General features: G+C 42.9%; 1 protein-coding gene across 3 annotated transcripts in view; it reads left to right on the top strand.

Moving 5' to 3' along the window:
• pde4d (phosphodiesterase 4D, cAMP-specific) overlaps positions 1-21,645 on the top strand; it is a 159,247-nt gene that overhangs the window by 79,635 nt on the left and 57,967 nt on the right. The window contains exon 1 of one of the 3 annotated variants that reach the window (XM_048242892.1): positions 2,007-2,970. The exons of 1 other annotated variant lie outside the window; for it this stretch is intronic. In XM_048242892.1, coding sequence (XP_048098849.1) covers positions 2,711-2,970 — 260 coding nt within the window. In that variant the 5' untranslated portion in view covers positions 2,007-2,710. Of the gene's footprint in view, positions 1-2,006; positions 2,971-21,645 lie in introns of those variants that run through there. One more of the 3 variants, XM_048242886.1, reaches the window with a different exon arrangement.

The following is a 21,645-nucleotide window of genomic DNA, read 5'->3' as shown; positions in this document are numbered from 1 at the left end:
TGATCAATCCGCTTTAACCCTCTCTGCTATCACTGCTTAATATCAACCAAAATCTTAAGTTCAATGGGGGATCCATGATGAACAATAGGATCGATGCCTTGCTTGATATTGAGATGGAGAATGGAAAATGGGGGAAAGAGAGAGAGGGAGAAAGAGGGGGCTGATGCCCTTCAAAGTCATTTCAACATTTTAATCCCTCCATCACCACAAAGCAGGGACCCAGTATTTATTTATTTATTTTTAAATTCACAGATCATTTTGATAACCACTAACCACTTTTTCAGGTTAATCTCAAAGCCAACCTGTAATCAGTCAACACTGAGTGCTCTTCTGTTGATCATCTAAATATCATCACAGTCATGGCTGTTTAAATCCTGTTTAGATCTGCCTACAGTGTGCAATGGCGTACTCTGCAGGGGGCTTACATGGATGGCATGGACTCAATCTATATTCAGTGACATATTGTGGACAATATGATGCAGACTCCCATGCTAGACTGTTTTTCTTTCCCTTGCTACCGTGGGCGGTCACTCTTTAAATATTCTGTACACATTAACACTAGCACACACATGCACACCCTCTCCCTCGCTTTTATTCTCTCTTTCCCTCACATGCGTGTGTGCACTCAAACACACACAAACACACACACACACACACACACACACACACACACACACACACACAGTAAAAACAGGTAATTGGCTGGCTTGTGTCACATCTTCCATATGGCTCTACTAATGAATGAGCGCTGATGTAGATCATGGCAAACATAACAACGCCCATTCTCTGGGTCGGTACTGAACAGGAAACGACTGACGGTCAGCAAACTGAAATGAGAGAGAGAGAGAGAGAGAAAGAGAGAGATGGAGATGTAAACAGAGTTAATTCTGTTGTGTTGTGTTTAGTGGGCTTTGTTGGTTTCCGTCTGTCTCACATAAGTACCCTGAGAGTCCTGTGTGAATGCAAATGAGTGGTAGGCTGGAAAATCAATAAGATAGGTGAGGTGAGGTCGTTGTCAAACTCATAATGAATCAGAAGGTAAACACACTAACTGCTCAGTAAACAAACACCCCTGCCCACATAAACCTGCCACCCCACGTTGTGCTGTCAATAAAATGAACAAAGCTGCAGACAACCGGACATTTGTTTTGATGTTTAAAAGGAGTTGAATTTGAATTTGATCACATTGTGGGGGGTCAGACTTTTTGCAAAGAAAAATTACAATTTCATGAGCACTTAAGGGAGGTGCATGAATAGATGGGGTGAAAAAAATAATCTAAACAGAGAAAGATCAATAAAACAGTTTTCTTTCTCTTTTGATCTATTTCCATTGCATCCTGTGCACCAGAGACACAAAGATGGATGTGGAAGGGTGGAGAGGAGTGGAGAGATACTGCATGAAGGAAGGCAGGGAGAGGAAAGCTGTCTAATCGCGGGGAAAGGAGATAAGGCAAACACGACGCAAAATGATGTGTGGCTCTGACGAAAGTATCACCCTTCTCTGATGTGCAGGCTCTTTAGAGCACTCTAGCTGGCATTCTGAATATACTGCTGTCTCAAGTGCCATAAGACCAGGGGTTAAGTTAGTGGGTTAAGAGTCACTCATCCAGTGTACTTTAACTTATGTCTATTAGAACAGCTGGTAAGTCATCCAGGAATAAGCCTCCCTTATCTCTGCATGAAACGTTCTCTCTCTACCCCCTCAACCCCCCACCTCCCCAACCCACTCCACCCCATCTCTCAACCCCCCCCCTCTCTTCTCCCTCCCTTTCTAGCCCTTTTCTCTCCTCTCTTAGGCACACACACACACATACACACTCACTCTCTCATTTATACGCACGTTGTTTCCACCCTCCCCGCAGTGAAGCAGTCGCAGGATTTCCAAGGAAAAAGGAGCGAAAAGGAGAGGAGTGTTGAGGAGAGGAGTGGTGACGCGGACTCGCTGCGCTGCGCTGCTCTTCTGTGTTGTGCGGTGTGTGTGAGTGTGACAGTGTGTGTGCTGTGAGCCTTTGCACAGGGGTCTCTCACAGCTCTCGTCCGAGAGTGGCAGCACCTCAGCTCAGCTATACTCAACTCACGGTCAGCACTTGTGTGTGCATGTGTGTATGTGTTTGTGTTTGTGTGAGTGTGCATGTGAACACATACGCATCTGGAGTATATGAGTGTGTGTATGTGTGTGTGTGTGTGTTTGCGTGCGTAGAACCGTGACTACAGACAGGCTCCGTGCTGGGCTGTCAGGAGCTGCGTGAGAACCTCCCTCCTCTTTCTCTCTCTCTTTCTCTTTCTCCCTCCTCTCGATCGCTTCTCACCTTCTCCGCTCACACACACTCATATTCAGTCACTCACAAACACCACAGTGCAGCTCAGTTTGTGAGTTTGCATCTGCTTCTGTCCCCATTTTTTGGGGACTCTTTTTCCTGAGACATTCCCTTGGTGCATTTTTTTCTTTTGTTTTGTTTTGTTTTATATTCATCGTTTGATGGTGGCAGTTCGGAGAGCTTCCAGCAGAGATTGAGAGCGTAAAGGGGATTGCTACCTGAAGTTTGCTACTGTTTCTTTGTCCCCTGGGGATTTTCTGAATTTCTAAAACACTGTTGAGCTTCACCCGAGGAAACGGAGAAGATTGCAACGGAGGGAGCGTGAAACGAGTGAACAGCAAAAAAGGAAAATAAAGGAAGGACGAAAATAAGGAAGGAAGGAAGGAAGCGGGATGGCCCAGCAAACAGCGGCCGTGGGCCACCAGGACACGCTGGCCGTGCCGCCCATGCCCAAGCATGCGGGGCTGAACGAGGACCTCGTGAAGATCCTGCGTGAGAACCTGCTGCAGCAGGAGCGGCCCCGGGGCCACCGGCGCTCGCCCTCCTCCATCTCGCCGCGCCTCTCACCGCGCAACTCGCCCCGGCTGCTGCGACGTATGATGCTCAACAACAACACCCACAAGCAGAGGCGTTTCACCGTGGCGCACACATGGTAGGACCCTCGCCCACCCCACCGCCATCACCATCCAACTAACACACCCTCACCCCTGACTCCCTCTGCCCTCTCAGCCGAAAACAGGGGATGCAAATGCACCACTTGCTTCAGTGTGCTGTCAAAAGTGTTGTAGATTGTGAGTGTTTAGTGTAGTGGAGGACACAGTATAGTGTGTACAGTGCAGAAAGAGTGTATGATTATTGTCGTTACTTTGGAGGAGAGTGTTTTAGATTTGGGGTGTTGTACTCAGTTCAAGGTGTTTGGGTGTGTGATGAAATGCTGGAGCTGGTTTGTTGCCCGACATACTCTGCTGGTCTGCTTTGGCTTTGTCATTTTTACCGACACTGTGCCCTCTCTTACCCAGAAGTTCCGCAGGTTTCAGCATGTTAATTCACGGGTTTGCTAATCACATGAGCACACACACACGCCAGGCTGTGTTGCCTCATCACCTTACTTTGATCTTTCCTCACGCTGCAATGCACACCTTTTAAACCTTCCTGTGTAGAGAAGAAATATATGATGAAACGATTTTCATGGCATCTCAAATTCCTTATGGTCCTCAGACTGACTGCCAGATTCGTGCGTTGGCTAAGTATAAGTATCAGTGGAGAGTGCTGCTGCGACTCCTCCGGCACCCTTTGCCATTCCACCCCATCGAGACCCCACCCTCCATACCCCCGGGATGCCCCTCCACCACCTACAGTAGACTAAGCTTTGTACAGACCTGGTGCAGAGGGAATTGACTGCCTTGTGGTAATCGGCTGTTCTCTCTTTCCTCTGTTTACTCCTCTCCGACCCTCCCATCCACCTTCCCTTCCTCCTCCTCTTCCTCCTCCTCCCATGGCGAAGCTTTTACTAATTATGTTTCATAACGTCGATGAGATTATTGTTATTGATAAGTCTATTGGATTTTTGGTTAGCATTTCTTTTTTTTTTTTTTGCCACTATTACCTGAATGGTTGTTTAGCTTGATTGGGGCTTAGCAAGCACATTTTAGTCTCATTATCCGTCCCCCCCCCTCCTGTGCTGATTGCTGCTCAGTGACATAGAAGCACTCACTTTAGCTCATCAACTCAGTAAACAACTCAGTCTCTTGCCTTTCTCCCCCTTCTACTGTATTTCTGGAGATTGATTTAGCCACGGATAAATGTGTGGGGTTGTTTAGTCACTTTTAGCACCTCCACTCTATTTTTCATCAGTTTAATAATAATCAGCATTATCTTGATCATCATCATCATCATCAGCAGCAGCAACAACAACAACAGCATCATCAATTAGATTATAACAAGACTCAGGATCTTGTCCATTCTCCACACAGGATGCATGATCCATCATGTTAATGATTTTTGATTGGAAATGGAAAATCACCATCACGTTGGAGCCTGTCACTGAGTAATAACATTGGTTGAAATAATTGTGGGGTAAGCTAGGCAAATATGACATTTGGCTTGAGTTTAAGATATGGGTAAGGCTATTTGTACCCCTGGTACAATTAGCAGTGTATGCTATTCGTACCCTGGTGCAATTAGAAGTGAATTCTATTTGTACCCCGGTGCACACAGCAATGTGTCCTATTAGTACCCCGTCTGGTACAAATATCAATGTATGCTATTCGTACCCCGGTGCACACAGCAATGTGTTCTATTAATACCCTGTCTGGTACAAATATCAGTGTATGCTATTTGCACCCCTGTGCATTTATTCTGGCATATTGATCACTGTAATGTAATAACAATGTAATAATAATAAAAAAACAAGCAACATGTTTTTTTGTTGTTACATAACAGGGTGTGAATAGCTCAGCTGTGTAATAGACACTCTGAATAAGGTATGCTGTTTGCATCAATGTATAGATAGAAGTGGATGCTATTCGTACCCTGGTGTCTATAGTACTGTATGCTATTTACACCCTGGTGTATGAACTAGCTAATTGTTGCAATCAAAACTTCCGTTGAGAAATCGGTTCGGTGAGAACCGATTTCTTGTTCAAATTGCGTGCCTTCTCTCCAGAGACGTTGGTACACATGCATACTCACTCTGCCAAAATGCATCACTCGATGCATGAATCGAACCCCGGTCTCCCACATGCTAACCCATGTCTGTGACCACTGCACTTCTTTTTCCACAAGTAGATTGCATTTGCAGGTAAACTTATAGTTTATAGGCCTGAACGTCATATTCACAAAAACTGACATTTGTATGTATTCACTGAACCAAGATTATGAAAATAAAACACAACTTTTCAATCTAAAACTTAATCTGAACAGATATTAGTGCCGAAACCTTTCAGAACCTTTCTGCTGACAAAAAAATGAATGTCCGCCATGTTTTTTGTGTACGTGATTAACGTCTTTTTGTTGTTATGTCACAGGGTGTGAATGGCCAAGGCTATTCGTACCAGGGGTGTAAATAGACACTCCGTTAAGATATAGATGATTCTCACAAAGCTTAAAATGAACAATCGACATTTCCAGAAGAAGGTCTGCAAGGAATGAGAGAGGGCCGAAATATGTGGTTGTCTTGTATATTCTAAAGGATGTTTTATAGCTTCTGAATTAATCATAGCGAATACAATTTCTAAATATGCCAGAGGATTTGAAATCTGTAGCATATTGGACTGTCACTTCAGAGCCTCAGTGTGGAATGTAGTTTATCAGTGGAGGAAGAAACAGTTTATTCCTGGATGACAAGGACAGAAACCAAGTTTCCGGAGTTAAGGGTCAAGCTCCCATTCCCATTGTCTGTTTCCACTTTGACACAGACTGTGCATTAGGTCATTCACCCAGTATTATCACCAGTGATGTGAGTTAGGTAGATTACATTGAATCCTCTAAGCATAATATTATTAATATAATGCATGATATGCTTATTAATAGTCTGGTACATAGCCTATGTGGTTTTTATACTGTACGTTTCTCACACAGCTCTATGAAACAATTACACACATCGGGCCCAGTGTCTGTGCCATCACAGTTTCGAATGTGTGATTGCCACCTGGCAGCTACCACAAAAGCCATTGTCTGATGGACAAAAGCAAGGCGATTGTCCCTCCAGGCTGACATTAAATCATTCTGTCATAATTTCCATACACACTCAAGCACACATTACATTGAAACCCACAAGAAATATTCCGAAGCTCATTACACATTTAGGTAAATAGCGAGCAAGTGGTTTCTGTGGTTTTTGCAGCGGTATCTTCGTCTGACGGGTAAATATGGCCTGACCTGAGGGGGTCTTTAAATTTCACCGGGGGGGGGGCGACTGAAAACACTGCAGACTTGAACTGAGGCACTAATCCAGAAACAGAGGGCAGTAGATTGTCTCGAATCTGCCGAATGCGTCGGTGTTGCTGATCGCTGAGCCAGTCAGTTTCTTCAGTAATTTGTGTCTTGAGGCAATGGTGGGGGAGGGATATCACCTCTCGGGTTATACTTTTTTTCCCAGCGCCCAGTGCATCGATCCCTGCCTCCTGATCTCTGTTTTATTGTGCACACAGAGGGTAGAGGCCAGCTCGAGATGGGAGAGAGCCGCCCGCCTCTGTATTTGGCAGTGAGATGTTGTGCGGGTGGGGATGGGGGTGCTGAGTGATTGCATTTAGGCTGGGCCAGAAAATTTGAAAAAAGTGCTGGGGGTGCAGGCGGAAAAGAGAGAGCAAGAAAGAAGCAAAGAGAGAGATACAGAGAGAAAATGTGAGAAGCAAAAGGAGAAAGAGATACAGAGAGAAAATGTGAGAAGCAAAGGGAACAACAGAAAGAGAGAAAAGCAGGCATGTGGGTGTAAGCCTGCAGCAAAGGTGCTCCCATTAAAGTAGGCAAAGTCCTGCTGTTGGAGCCCCAACCTCCACATAGCAGAGTCAGAAAAACAGCCCAACAGCAGAGATCAGGCCGACTGTATTAATTACCCCTCCACACAGCAGCACTTTCCCTCTCCAGACGGAGGGGAGACTGTGTAGGTGGATTTGGTGTGCTAACAGGAAGCAATAACCTTGATCAAAGTGACTCTTGTTTTTTTTTGTTTTTTTTTCCTCCCTGCTTGTGCAGTATAGAGTATTGTAGCTACTCTAATTGATGTGGGCAATGCACATGACACCCCCCCACCACCACCACCTCACCACCACAAGCACCCCCCCCCCCACACACACACACACACACACGCTTCATTGGAAGGAGACAGGGTGAGGCTAATGAAAACCAGACGTGAGCGGTGATGAGACTAACGCCTGTCACCAATTTAGGACGCTTGTGTTTGCTCATAGTGTCTGTCATAGTGAGTTAAGTAAAGAGCAGCATCTTGTTTTGCAGATCTTTCACACCTGACGTTGAATGTTGGAATGCACGATTATTAAGAGCCAGCTAATAAATCGCTCAGAAGTCACAACACCCACATCAAATGCTATAATATAATAAGAACGCATTAATAATGCATTTTGCGTAACAGCTCACCAGGCAGGTTCATAATAGTGCTCAAGTGTTACAGAACATTTCATCAGTTTCACCCGCACAAGTTCCCTGCTTAGCTGATGGGATTTGCTGGAAATATTGAGCACGCTAATCGACCCACATCTGCGCCATGTGTATAAAGAGTAATTATGCAAATGACTCGGAGCCGCGCTGCCAAATCACCCAGGTGATGCGATATATACCCTGTTTGCGAGCGTGCTTCGTAACAAGATAATTAAGCAGAACAAAGTGGAAGAAGCAGATTCTGCTGCATTTGAAGGCATTCACAAAGTTGGCAGTGTCAAATCTGCTGAGTCATGGATGTCATTGCACAACAGAAGCTGGAAGAAAAACAGTGATTAAAAGCAGGTAGTTTTTTTGCAACAAGCTGATCTGAAGGTAAACAAGACCTGATAAATGCTGGTGCATTTGAAGAACACACTGTTTTCAAAGCCAGTTCATTGGCAGCCTTTACATAATTCATAGACCTATCGGATCCCGATTTCAATTCCTTGCCGTATGTTGGGTTGGTTCTAGAGGGGAAGCCGAGCAAGATGAAAAAGATTTTAATGACTTTTGGCAGAGAAAGGAAACGGACACAGCAAGCCCAGATGCTGAATGGCTCTTTTCAAAGGTCTTTTGATGAGTGATTAAGCAGGAACCAAATGAGGAGAGATGTGCTGCAGCAGCAGCACCAGCTCTTTGTTCCCACACCTCCGTCGGGGGGCTGGGGGCCATTGAAAAGCCCCAGCTTTGATTAGAGAGCCAGGCGCACCTTGCAGTCATTGTAGCACGCGACACCCTCTGGGTGGCTGTATGTTGTGTCGAGTGAATGATTCATACCCCCGAGACCGTCAGATCGAGGATGAGGGAACAGAAAAAAGGGTGGCGGAGGGAGGCTTACGGTGGGTAATTCAGAGGGAAATGGGGGTTTAACTGCCATCGCCACTCTTAAATAGACAGCCATCTCATTCTGCCGCCAGAGGATCCATGCAGAGGAGCCACAGGTGCTTTCATAACAGTCACAAACCTTTGGCACATTTATTGTGTGCTGCTGTCGAAGCCATTGGGGCCCCTGTCTGTTCTGACTGCATGCAACTATGGAGAATTTCCCCTCTCTGTGAAAATACCTGTCTGTAGTCTCTCTTCCAAGAGCCAAATCAACAGGAAATAATATGAACAGGTGTCAGAGGACTTTAGATTTCACCTATCACTAGGTTTTGCTAATCTGATCAGTGCAAGGCATGAACCTGGCATGGAACCGCATTCTCTCCCTGTTAGGAAAAGTGGTGTCAAAGCTTTGGGGTGGATTATGAGCAAGGGAGAGATTCAGAGAGAAAGAGATATAGAGAGACATTATTTGGGACTTTTTTGTGGGCGATATAAAACCTCGCACAAGCGAGGCCAAGAGCGCTGAGCTCGCTGACTGCTATCATAGTAAAAGTGCAGCGATATTATTGTCCTCCCGTGAGAGAGTGATAAATAGACTGAGTAGACAAGGGATGCTTGGGGTGTTGTTAGCGTAGCATTAGCATCACCCAGGTTGCCCTCGTTTATTTTAATGTGACCCATAAGATCTCTGCCTGCTGCTGCTGCTGCTGACCCAGCTGATGGATCTGGACCAAATGTGGTCCGAATCAATGCTGGATCTGGGTCCGAACCGCTCAGAGGACCTCTGCTCTCCAGAATACTCCTTGGTGTGGAAGGCTAAAGTGCATTTGGCGCCTTAACGACACCCAGTCTAAATAATTGGCCCCAGCTTTCACTCCCCTGTCTTAAGTCATTTATCCAGGTTGTAAATCTGCACTGGTTTTCCCAGGCAGGGCTGAGGCAGCCTAATGGCTTGCTCATATTGATTTCTCTGTTGTTCGGCCTCAGCACTCCTACACTGTTTAGGTTAAAGAAGTGTGCAGCGACAGCTGAGGGTGTATTCCTCAGAGAATATGAAAAGAATAGCAAGTCTTGCATTTTGGCTCATATTGAATAATCAATGTCATATATGTGTTTGGGTATGTTTTGGCCTTAAAAAACACAAACAACTAAATAAAAAAAAAACACATACAAACGTAAAAGAAGTGCAAAGTTTACAGGTATTTTACACATATATACTTTTATTACACGGCTCTTCACAAGACAAGTAGAATGCTCCATTGGCTTGAATGGGATTTCCCAAAGTTCTACGGTAAAATATATTCATGTAATTACCGCTGCAAACATATAATTACCGCTTTCAATGGCAACAGGTTTTGTGCTTCTGATACGTCTTTCATATCACTACGCAAGGACTGGAACTTCATTCAAAAGTGAAAGCAGACGGTTGATCAGCTGTGTTCTGAAGAATGTTTGATTCAAATTCCTCCGCTGCGCGTCGGGGTCCGGTTCGCCCTGTCGGGACTTATTTTCCCAGTAATGACCGGCATTGTATACATTATCCCTTACGTAAACATATACATTCATGATATCACATTCATACTGTATGTGTGTGTGTGTGAGAGAGCATACACAAACATATGCAGAAGCAACCCTCCCCCTAATTCCCCCAACACACACACACACACAGAGATCCAATTTTGTCACACACTTAAATCCAAATGAAAATGGACAACTTGCAGAGAGCCTCCAACCTCCTAATAAAGCAGACGCAGTAGGCACAGTTGATGGCCACTGGGCTTGGGAGCACTGAGCTCTCAGGCGCGTCATTGCTACATGCCAGACGGCCTTGTGTGCCTGGCACAGGCCTCAGATCAGATCGCTGAGATGCCGATGAGACGTGAAGCTGGCGGCAGCGCTGCAGACCGAGTCAAAGATTAGCCACAGCCCACCGACTGGGACCCCAGCCGTGCCATTGATGAAACTGCCTTGCAGACCTTGCGGGCGTACATGTAAAATGGTTACATAAAATATTATTTCACTATTTATTTATTTATTTTACAATAAAAGAGACGTTAAAATAACTGACACAATCACACGTAACCAAGGCCATCTTATCAAAATACATCTGAAAGCACCCTGCCGGAAATGGGCTCAGCTCTTTTCCTCCTACTCCATTCTTGCATGCTTGTATCGATAGCCATGGGCAGATAGGAAATTATGACATTTAGAAAAGAGGCTTTTGCCAGTGCAGACCCTCTACCCCTTCAAAATATACATTTGCCTACATTTATGTGGATATGGTAATGTAGTTATTATGACCGCCGCGCAGCAAAGGAAGGAAGGAAGGTTTAGTCAGATTTGTTTTTTTTCGCATGTCCAAATTTCCGTCAAGGATTCCTTGACGGAAACTTGGTGGGCATGTAACCCCATATGGATAGCATGGAACCATCGTTTTTCGTTTTGATCTGTAGCCCCCCCGCTGGACTGCCCCCCCCCGAAAGGAGGGTAGGGCAGACAGTTTTCTGTGAATATCTTGAGAACCGTAAGGTTTAGGAGGACCATTTTTTTTTCTTTGTTGATCTCAAGGGGCCATGTCAACCCATTCCATAACCACTCATTTCATGTATAAGCCACCTAGTTAAACACAAAAAAGTAAAAATGAGGTGTTGTAATCGCAGGTATCTGTGACCTAACATAGTCAAAACTGCACGAAATTGGAAGTGTAGGATCATTATGACACCCTCTGAATGCACACCAAGTTTCGTCGAATTCCGTTCATGGGGGGCCACACAATAAATTAATTTATGTTACTATACACCAACTGGCCTGTAGGTGGCCGGAGACAGTTTTCTGTGAATATCTCGAGAACCGTAGGGCCTAGGAGGTCCACCTTTTTTTTGTATGTTGGTCTTAAGGGGGCATGTCAACCCATCCCATTACCACTTATTTCATGTATAGCGCCACCTAGTTAAAAATTAAAAAGCAAAAAATGAGGTGTTTTCACCACAATATCTCTGGCTGACATGGTCAAAACTGCACGAAATTGAAAGTGTAGGATCATTATGACACCCTCCGAATGCATGCCAAGTTTTGTGAACTTTCGTTCATGGGGGGGCCTTACAATAAAATAATTTATGTGTACATTTAGTGACCGTTACACCAACAAGGATTCCCGACACTGAAAGACCGGGGTACACGAAACTTGGTGGGCATGTAACCCCACATGGATAGCATGGAACCATCGGTTTTCGTTTTGATCTGTAGCCCCCCCCGCTGTACTGGACCCCCGAAAGGAGGGTAGGGCAGACACAGTTTTCTGTGAATATCTTGAGAACCGTAGGGCCTAGGATGACCAATTTTTTCCGTATGTTTGCCTCCAGGGGTCATGTTAACCCATTCCATGTGCACACATGTGCATAAACAGATACACACGCACACACATACAATTACAGTAATCATACGTATGACACATACTTACACAGTAGACATATGTACGCATGCATGCACAAACACACATACGCAGGCAAACACACAAGCACGCACTACACACACACACACACACACACACACCCACACACATAAACATACACTTGTACACGCACACATGCACACAATTCAAGAATTTTTCCCGTCATCTACTTCCTGAACCCGGGACACCGAACCACCGGGGTACATGAAATTTGGTGGGTATGTAGCCCCACTAGACTTTTACGGAAAAATTTTGTTTCGTCCCCGGGACGACCACCAAACCCTGCCCCGCCCCCGTGCTGGGCCCCCCGAACCGCAAAAAAAACAGTTTTTCCTAAATAACTACCTGAACCGTGGCACTGAGGATGAAGAATCTTTTATGGTATGTTGGTCTCAAGGGCCCACATCAACCTGGCCCATAATCACTCATTTGTGATTTGCACCCCCCCCTCCCGGTAAAAAATGAAAATGCAATATTATTCTGCTTTAATCGCCCCTATCTTCAGTTAAGATGTTCAGAACTGCACCAAATTTTATGTGTATGATTGACCTGGCATTCTCTGGGGTATGCCAAGTTTCAGAGAATTTCATCCATGGGGGTCTAAAAATTAGGTTATGTGTACATTTAGTGACTGTAAACTCACTGGCCTGTAAATGGCGGTGCACACATATACACATGCACACACACAGGCACCCACATACTATCGGTATTAGAACGGCCGATACATAATTACAAATTCAGTAGGATTAAAAGAAAGCCAAAATAAATATTCATCATCATCATCATCATCATGGCTGCATTTTCAGTATTGGCGAGAAGTAGTCGTTTGTCCACTAGATGGCGCATCGTTGCAGTGAGACGTAATTTTGTTGGAAGTTAAAAGTGGGTTGGAAAAACAATGGACGCTTCCTACAAGGACTGTAATTTACCGCCGCAGCTTAACATCTAATAAGGATAGGACGATGTTCACATGAAGTGTAATTCCCATTTCTTCTTGAAGCCGAAATAAATCTGAGGATGTTTATCGGACATGCTTGGTTTTTACTGCAGGTACGTTAATCTTGTACTATCAATAAGGACCTAGGTAATGTTACCTTTAGCGTTGGTTGAGTGATGGAGGCCAATTTGATTGATTGCATTTGTAGAAAACTATAAATGCGGTTATACCAAGCAAATTGATAGCAGCACTGTTTGTATCTTTCGACTGTCATTTATTGCACGTGCTACAAAATCATTCTGTGCAATGGAAGATTTACCAACGTTACACTGGTCTGATACAGTTTTGCCTATACATGCGTGAGACTGAGACGCCTGTTTATTTTGTTTTAAGTGCGTGCAGGGTGTGAGAGGGGAATCGATGTGCTTTGATTCCAGCTTGGTAGTTGTAGTCTGTGAAATTAAAAAGCACGTGTGTGTGAAGTATCCAAACAATGACACCTTCATTTCATTATGGCTGCTTTAGCAACACACCTTAAGCTACTATGTAGTGGGTCCCATTTAGAAGTGGCTACTTCATTCGCGGCTTTCCTTGACTCATGGAGCTGCGTGAATGTTATTACAACTTTTCGCCACGATATGGCAGTTTAAGTCCGCTTGATACTGTAAGGCGTAGCCATTGGTTTCCAAAGGAGATTTTATTTGTGTCGCCAGCATAGCCTATTGACAATTTATGTTGTAAATAGGCCTACCTTATAATCCTACCTGTAGCTTAGGAAGCTAACAGCTTTCTATTAGGATCTAGTTTGTTAGTTACAGTTTTGTCATAACTCCCTGATGCATTTTTGCATTTAGAATAGCCAAAGCGTGTATATCTCAATCGAAAATTAAACAATATCGGTGCCTATGGACTAGGCTGGGTGAAACCAGCCTGATCTGCCCGCTATTTATTTTTGATTTCTTAAAAGATTGAGCTTGGTCTGATGAAAGCCAGACTAGCCATGGACCTCAGTTACACAATGCAAGGGAACATGAATCAGCCTATATTTGCACGCACAATAACGGACAAAAGCTCTTCAACTTTGGCCCGTTAAAATGTGTATGAACAGTCTAGCGACGCATTTCATCAAGGCCCATTTGGACATGTCAGTTATTTGCACCTCTGGTTAGATGTAAAACAGCATTTCGTTTCAGACTACTGTTACTTAATTTGTGCATTAACAATAACGTTTCAGACTACTGTTACTTAATTTGTGCATTGACAATAAAGTATTACATGAACTAAAGATGACTAAAATCTTATGTAGAAGAAGAAACATTCACAAAAAAAATCCATCCATCCAAAATGACCTTTGTTTTTGATAGCTGTTGAAAACGGCATGGAACTGACAGAAATGTTTTTGTTTATAAATACATAAAAAATAAATAAATAAATAACATTATGCTGATACCTTTTGCTTTTCCCAAATACAATGTAGCCTACAGGTGTAAGTGACCTTTCATCAATCCAGTTGCAATGGATGAACTGTGATAAACTGCCCTACTTGTGATTGTTTAGAGATTTTAAAGGTTTTATAACAATGCTACATTTTCTTTGGCTATTCTACAATCTATTCACCCTTTCAGCACCAGTAGGCTACTTTCTGTGCAGCCGCACACACACACTCAGGCATGCCAAACAAGCATACACAAACGTTTCAAGAGTGGGGGATGGAGTAAAATATGGAGACAAATTGAAGTGTGATTTATTTTCGCGGAACGGATGTACAGGACTGAGCGGCGGTCATATTTTGTACCGCTATGCGGTACATCTAGTTTAACATGGTTCAATTCCATATAGCTGTAAAGAGAGAGAGAGAGAGATAAGAAACAGAGGGGAGGCTAGAAGACAGAGCATAGCAGAGGCTGGAATAAACCGCAGTGGCTGCTCTCTTTAATCATCAGCTCTGCGGTAGGAAGAAAGGTTCACACACACATACACACACACTCACTACTATTTAATAAGAGCCACACAATTAAGAGACAGTGCCTTAGATGTTCACAGAATATTTATTCCTCTATACTAGATGCCTCAGCTGGATCTGTCTTTGTTGATGTTGTTTAAAAGACCACCCATTTTTTGCCCTGTGTGATTGTGTTTATGTTAGCACTGCCGTGTGAATGTATGCCTACACGATGTGGTGGATATGTAGTAGGGCATTAAGATGAGTAAATATGTCAGTAGTAAGCCTTTGTGTATGTGTGTGTTTGTGTACTCTGATAGTATATAATTGCCCAGACGAGTTGATCTTCAAATCCCCTTGATCACTTGACTGTTGGATTTTATCAGACTGATTTTCTTGCTGCTGTATTGGATAATGAAGAATTGGGAAAGGGGGATGACTGTCTGTGTGAGTCATAATTGGGCTGTATCGCTTCTCTCCCTTGGGCACAGGGGGAGGTTATATGCCTAGCTAATCATTTGATTAAAATTTTGAAAGTTGGACACCATTTTCTCAGCATACATTAAATATGGTAGTTGATCAGATTCATTTTTTTTACCTCGCTGTTTTTTGTTATGGCAACACCTGCTGGGATTTCTTTTTTATCTCACTGGCATACATCCGATGCCTCTGAGGAGAACATATAAATAAGTGCACCCATTTTTGGGCTGGTGCCAGCACCTTGGCTTCTACAGTTCAGTGAATTACCTTTTTCAACGTGTGATTGTCTTAACAAACCAATCAAACACTGCTGTCTAATCATTTCCATTTTTAAAATGGTATGGTTGATGTTCAAATGATCATTTTGATTACCACAAGCCAGACAACATGTGAAATAATGTCTAACCAATAAGGCAAAGACTCTTGGACCTTCCCGGGCATTAGCGCCCATATTGGCACTTTCCGTCTTACCACTTCATTGCTGCGAATGCCCATTGACCTGGTGCTTGATCCTCTGCACGAGAGCTCAGTTCTGTTTGTGTAGTCTTTCATGCCGCCACTCATGGGGGACAGTGGGGAGAGATCAGCACTAATGCTCACTTGTGGCAGTTTCACACTTGGTGAGATGGTGGCTTCTCAAGCACAGATGGCTTAGCCTCCAGGAGCTCATGATTGATCATCACCAGCACAGTCTCTGCTGTGCCGCTGACATCATTGTCTGAAAAGGAGGGTGCTTACTCCTGTGTTGAAAGACTGTAAACAAGAAGAAGAGGCCAGTCATAAGCACATCGCTTGGTGCAAGGTGCAAGGTTGCAGTGTAACCATTGTAAAAAAGTAGTCCTCGCACTCTTTCATCACACTGGTTTATTCAAGCAAAATGAACCAACAAAGAAATGAGTTTCAACAGGTTCTGACAAAAGTTGTAAACACACATACCAACTAGGAAGAGGAATAGGATGATGTGAACTGTTAAACAAAGGCTCCCCTGGAGAAAATTATGGCCATGGTGATTTGATCCAGTCCACATTCTAGCAAAGGCAATAGCTAATTTAAACAGTATTAAAACGTAGTGTAAAGTTCTAATGAGTGTAATGCCCCCAAATCCTTGCCTCTTGAAATCCTGATGAAGAGAAATAAATCATGCACTCCTTATACTCCAATGCTGTTCTGAGACTGCTGTATATTACCACAATTTGTGATTCTGTAGAAGGACAGACATGTCTGGCTACTGATACACTTGATGCACCTCCATGTTGCTCCAGCCTCTCTTGAAATGAATTGAAGGACAAGAAGATAATTAAAAAGATAAAAACACAACCCTCCTGCCTTGCCTTGAGGCAGCCACGACTCGAGTTTGGAGAAGAAGGCAGATGGATAAAACTCGTCTCCTTCACCATCCTCGGCTGTATTGACACATACAGTACTCAAAGATCCTGCGCCCCTGGAGGAAGCCTATTTTTAGAAATTCATTTGGCGCTGTTTGCAATGGTCGCGATACGGCACTGCCACTGATGGATATTACCTGGATTAGTTTATTCTAAAGGTTACTGATAACAGAAACTAATCACGCCTTGGCCATTTTTTTAACCTTTGTCTCATGGTGTGACAGACACATTGTTGTAGTCCACTCCCCACTCCAATAGGGTTGGGGGTGGATGTGGGGCAGTCATAATTTCCCAATCTTATTATGGATGTGACTAAAGCACTCCATTTTAACATCTCCCATTCTATCATCATCCAGCCCACTCTGCGTCCATATCGCTCTCTCTCAGATGTACCATTCGCACATCAAGCTCTCGCTTATATATATTGAATGACGAGGGACGGAAATAGAGCCTCACCACTTTTAGATGCAGCAGAAAGAGAAGAGAGTTTTTATGTCCTGAGCTCAGCCCATTTTGAATGTGGCTGACCTTTTAAGATGCGGGTGAACAGAAAACAGTTCTCTCTCTCTCTCTCTCCTCTGGCTGTCTTAGTGTCTTGCTCTAGATGGAAACGGAAAATGACAAGTCAAACTCTAGCTCACCATCTAAGTGGAGAAGGAAACACTCCATGATTCATGAAATGTTGCTGTTTCAAAAGAAAACCTAATTCATTATTTTTTTATCAGTTAATCTGCTCTGCACTATTTGTATTGTGTTTATAAAAAGTAGGTTTTAGATCCCATTCCATGGTGTGTGTGTGTGTGTGTGTGTGTTGTGTGTGTGTGTGTGTATAGGTGGGTAGTTTGGTGTGTTTGGTTGTGTCAGCGCTACTCAGAACTGCATGAGTAGACAGGCATTTAAATGTCACGGAATAGTCTGATAGAAATGAGCCAAACACAGATGGAAATTATGACACCAACGGAGAACAGAATGTATTTGCCCAGCCAGGATGCATATTAAACTCTGCAGTAAGGCAAATTGCTCATCACAGATAATGTGTGTGAGTATGTGTAGTGTTGGTTAAAGATTAGACTGATAGACAATCCTTGAAATGTAATAGTAAATTCAGTGGCATCACCATAAATTTTCATTAAACCATGCACACATGCACCACATGAAAGCATTGGGTAGAAATGCATAAAAATGTGTGAAGAAAATGCCTTTTCGAAAGGGATCTTTAGTTATTGCTTTTTACTTCTATATGCTGTGTGTGTGATTTCTGTATGTGCAGTGTTGGTGTTCGGTGCTAAAACATTGGCAAAGTCTTGCGACCCTCTTCTTTCCAACTGGTGAAATAGATTATTTCAAAAATGCAAAAAATGCAGCGAAATAGGCTTTGGAGGTAAATGCAGAAAATGTCTTCTCTCATAGGTAGGCTATGTCAACACCAAAAGCATTAATGTCAGTGGCATCCTTTAACAATCTGATTTATTATTTTCCAAAGGATAACTAGCACTTATCCAATGTATAACATTTAATGTGCTCCTGTGGCAAAAAAAGGCTGCATAGTGTTCTGTCACTGTTAAGCTTAAGTACAGCATCTTCAAGCTCATCATTGCAAGATGCGCAGGTAGAGATTTGAGTTTGTATAAACGGAGCATCCACTTTCGGAGGAACATTATGGAAACTGTGAAGTGTAAGCCTACAGTACATCTAGTGCTACTGAATATCCCCTGACCCCCTGTTTTAGAGCCACTGGTCTAGAGGACTCCTAACTCACTTAGACCTATTCACAAACCATCGTAAAGCAGCTGTTTGTATCATTCCACATCGCAATGTTTTAAAAATGCACACAGAATCACTTAAAATCCTGAGGGAATAATGGTGCAGCTTGTAAGAGATGCAATAACACCACCTACAGCAACCAAAACTATTCATGGTCAAGATTTAAATAGTTTTATTGTTAATCAAATTAAATTACTTTAATGTCAATGCAAACATGTAATTGGCATACAGATCTGCATTTTAAACATTGCAAACCTGCTGTGTCAATCCATAGTGTATCCAGTTACTATTTTATTTGTAAGCTGTCATATTTATGTATTTATTTATTTATGTATTTATTTATTGATGAACCTTTCGTCATTACTCATGTAAGGCAAACCTGTCATTTATCAGCCAACTCATTAGCCAATCACCAGTCACTGCAAGCAAGCTTGTGCATGAGAAATGACATCAACCATAGCAACGGAGCTCTTATCTTAGGAGTTGTCATATAGTGTCACATGTCACTATAGTTGGTCTTAGCAGCTTTGTCAATGGGTTTTAAGAGAAAACTTGAAACACCTTTAGTGCAATTTAGGAGTACTCTTGGCGGTAAGAAAAAATGCTTTGGGAATGCGGGTCTCTGGAGTGTTGTTATAGAGATAGATATTTATCATGTCTAAGAGGCCTTGCGGAAAGGGAATTATCCTAGGCAGGAAGGAGTGCACAAAAGGGGAGGAGCAACATGGTGGTGTGTGCTTATAAGTGTGCAAATATTGTCAGAGGTGTGTGGTAACATTCATACTCTCCATTTAAATGTGAGTGTTTAGAGTTTTTGTGTCACACTTGACCTTCAATTGTAATTATGCTATGGGGGGGGGGGATTCAGGGTTTGGAAAAAAAATAAATATATCCAAGAAAGTGCTCTAATTTTAAACATGAAAGAAGTGTGCAGGGCTGTTGAATAATGTACAATCTCAGACCTTTAGGACTCCATTATTTATGTCATCGTGTGTCTGCTTAATTACTTATAATATGCACATGATTTAAGATTATGGAAGTGTCTCTGTGGCTGCTCGGGCTGCAGTCTCACATGCCAGAATGCTGGCACTGTGTGTGGGTCAGTCCTGCCTCCTTCAAAACCTAGACCCTCACACTCATTCCCCCAAAATGCTCCAATTAAAAAATGAGGAAGGCTTATCTCATCTTCTGGGGAGCAATAGATTTGAAGAGGTGAAAAAGCAAGATGAGAAGGGAGGGGTTTGCATCAGCAGCTTTTCGGTGCTTGAAGCTTTTTATTGATTTTATTATCCTTCATTGATTCAGTGTCTGTTGGTTTTGGGTTTACTCCATTATAAACTCTCATTTACAAAATGAAGATGTGGAATATTTCTAGCACCTAGAAGGAAACAATTCTTCATTTTCCCAGGATAGCAACTCACATGAAACTGATTTAACTTGTAACCTTTCAGCTTTGCTGACGATATGATGAGAACATAAGGGAATACAAGAGACATTGAATCTTAGTGTGATGTTCCTGGCTGTGTAGAGGACAAATGTGGATGTGTATGCCGATGTCGTGAGGCAGGGTTGTTTGTGTGTGCATGGTTGATGTTACAGACGTCTCTTCTGTGCCCTCTGCCTGACCTGACCTGACCTCCCTCTAAATAAAGTACTCACTCGGGGTTTGTTAACCTGTCCTCTCTTTCAAGTATGTTAAGAGTTTGCTGGAGAAGAGTACTTGAACCAGTGTGTGTGTGTGTGTGTGTGTGTGTGTGTGTGTGTGTGTGTGTGTGTGTGTGTGTGTGTGTGTCTGTGTGTGTGTGTGTGTGTGTATGTGTGTGTGTGTGGTGAATCTATTTACAGCTTTAAGCTCACAACCATATTGTGTTTTGCATGTTAACACTATGTGTTACACCACACTGCTTGAGGATTTGACACTTACTATTGTTTTAGCTTTTTCAGTCTTGCCTGTAATACCACCCAGTTGTCAAAATTTCTGCATATCGAACAAATAAACACATTGAGTATATTCAACATTGAACGCGCATTAAAAACGTATGATCACAGCTCTTTCATTGCAGATCATAGCAAACGTTTTTTGATATGCAACAAAAATGCAGTATGTAGCATTTCCAGGTTTATAAAAATGCTTTGAAAATAGGGTAAAGATAAGAAGAGCATTACTTTGTATTTATATAAATTGTGTACATTCTGTTCCTTGTTTAGGGGATTTCTGGGGCAGGGGAAATTTAGCAACTCAATTAGTTACTTAAACTGTGTTGGGGTGTTAATTTATTGGATCTTAATTAGCTGTTTTATGATGAGACTGTGTCCTGCAGTGCCTCTTAGCTAATTATTTTTGTTTCCAAAGCATGACCTTAGTTCACTTCATGTGTACTTATAACCCATGCTGATGTACGGACAGAAAAGCTATTTTTTTATCTGTTCAACTTGGCAGGGAGATAGATTAGGTCATTGTGTATTGTACGTATGTATCACTGTACTAAGGTGACCATGTTGACCATCATTAGCATATTTCTCCAATACCATGTAATAGAGCCAGAGGGAAGGGGAAACCCTGCTTGGGTAGAGCTGGTAATGACTGAGGAGAGAAGTGGTATTGTATTGTTATGTACACAAGCTCACATTGATGTGGCTACTGTGCTTAGAGCTGGTATGTGTTATCTGTGGTATGTGCCAATATGTGGACACAAAAAAAAAAAACACCCTGGTCGCTTGCTGAACCGCCACACAGGGTAATACCGCAGGTCCACCTTGAATAAATAGACTTTGTCTGTTTTTGTGTTTACTCTGCAAGACTAAATGCGATAGAACTAACATGATAGTTCACCTCGCCTACCTGTTTTCTAATGTGGAGAGGTAGGATTTACAGTAGAACAGTAATAGTTATATACTGTAGATGTGTAATTAGCATTTCTGCTATGAATTTGATAAAGCTGCAACACTTAGATACAATTCGTAAATTAATTTTGAAGCCAGCGTTGGAGCCTCTCTGCTGAATTTCAGCTCATTTTCTCTCTGCGGTGTATGATTTAATTTAATCCGCTTTCAGATGTTACTGTAATATCTATATACACTGGTTTAGAGCAGCGGTCCCCAACCACCGGGCCGCAGGACATTCCTAACCGGGCCGCTGTCCCGCCTTCAACACTTTTACATATTGCCTTCAGCGCTGCGCAGCCTCAGGTCAGCTCACTTCACTTTATCAGTTCTTGGCGAACGGTAGTGTCACACGAAGTTAGCTAAACTGCTAGAATGAGCAACAAAAAACAAGCATCTTTAGCAGGTCACTGGCCAGAGTGTTTGAGTTGCGAGAGCCGCTGCAGAGATTTCTTACAGAAAAAAAGTCACTGTTAGCTGCACATTTTAGTGATGAGGAC

This window comes from Alosa alosa, chromosome 5 (genome assembly GCF_017589495.1).
Source record: "Alosa alosa isolate M-15738 ecotype Scorff River chromosome 5, AALO_Geno_1.1, whole genome shotgun sequence".
Taxonomy (NCBI): domain Eukaryota; kingdom Metazoa; phylum Chordata; class Actinopteri; order Clupeiformes; family Clupeidae; genus Alosa; species Alosa alosa.
The sequence above is the reverse complement of the archived record's forward strand: the minus strand, read 5'-3'. Positions and strand labels throughout refer to the sequence as shown.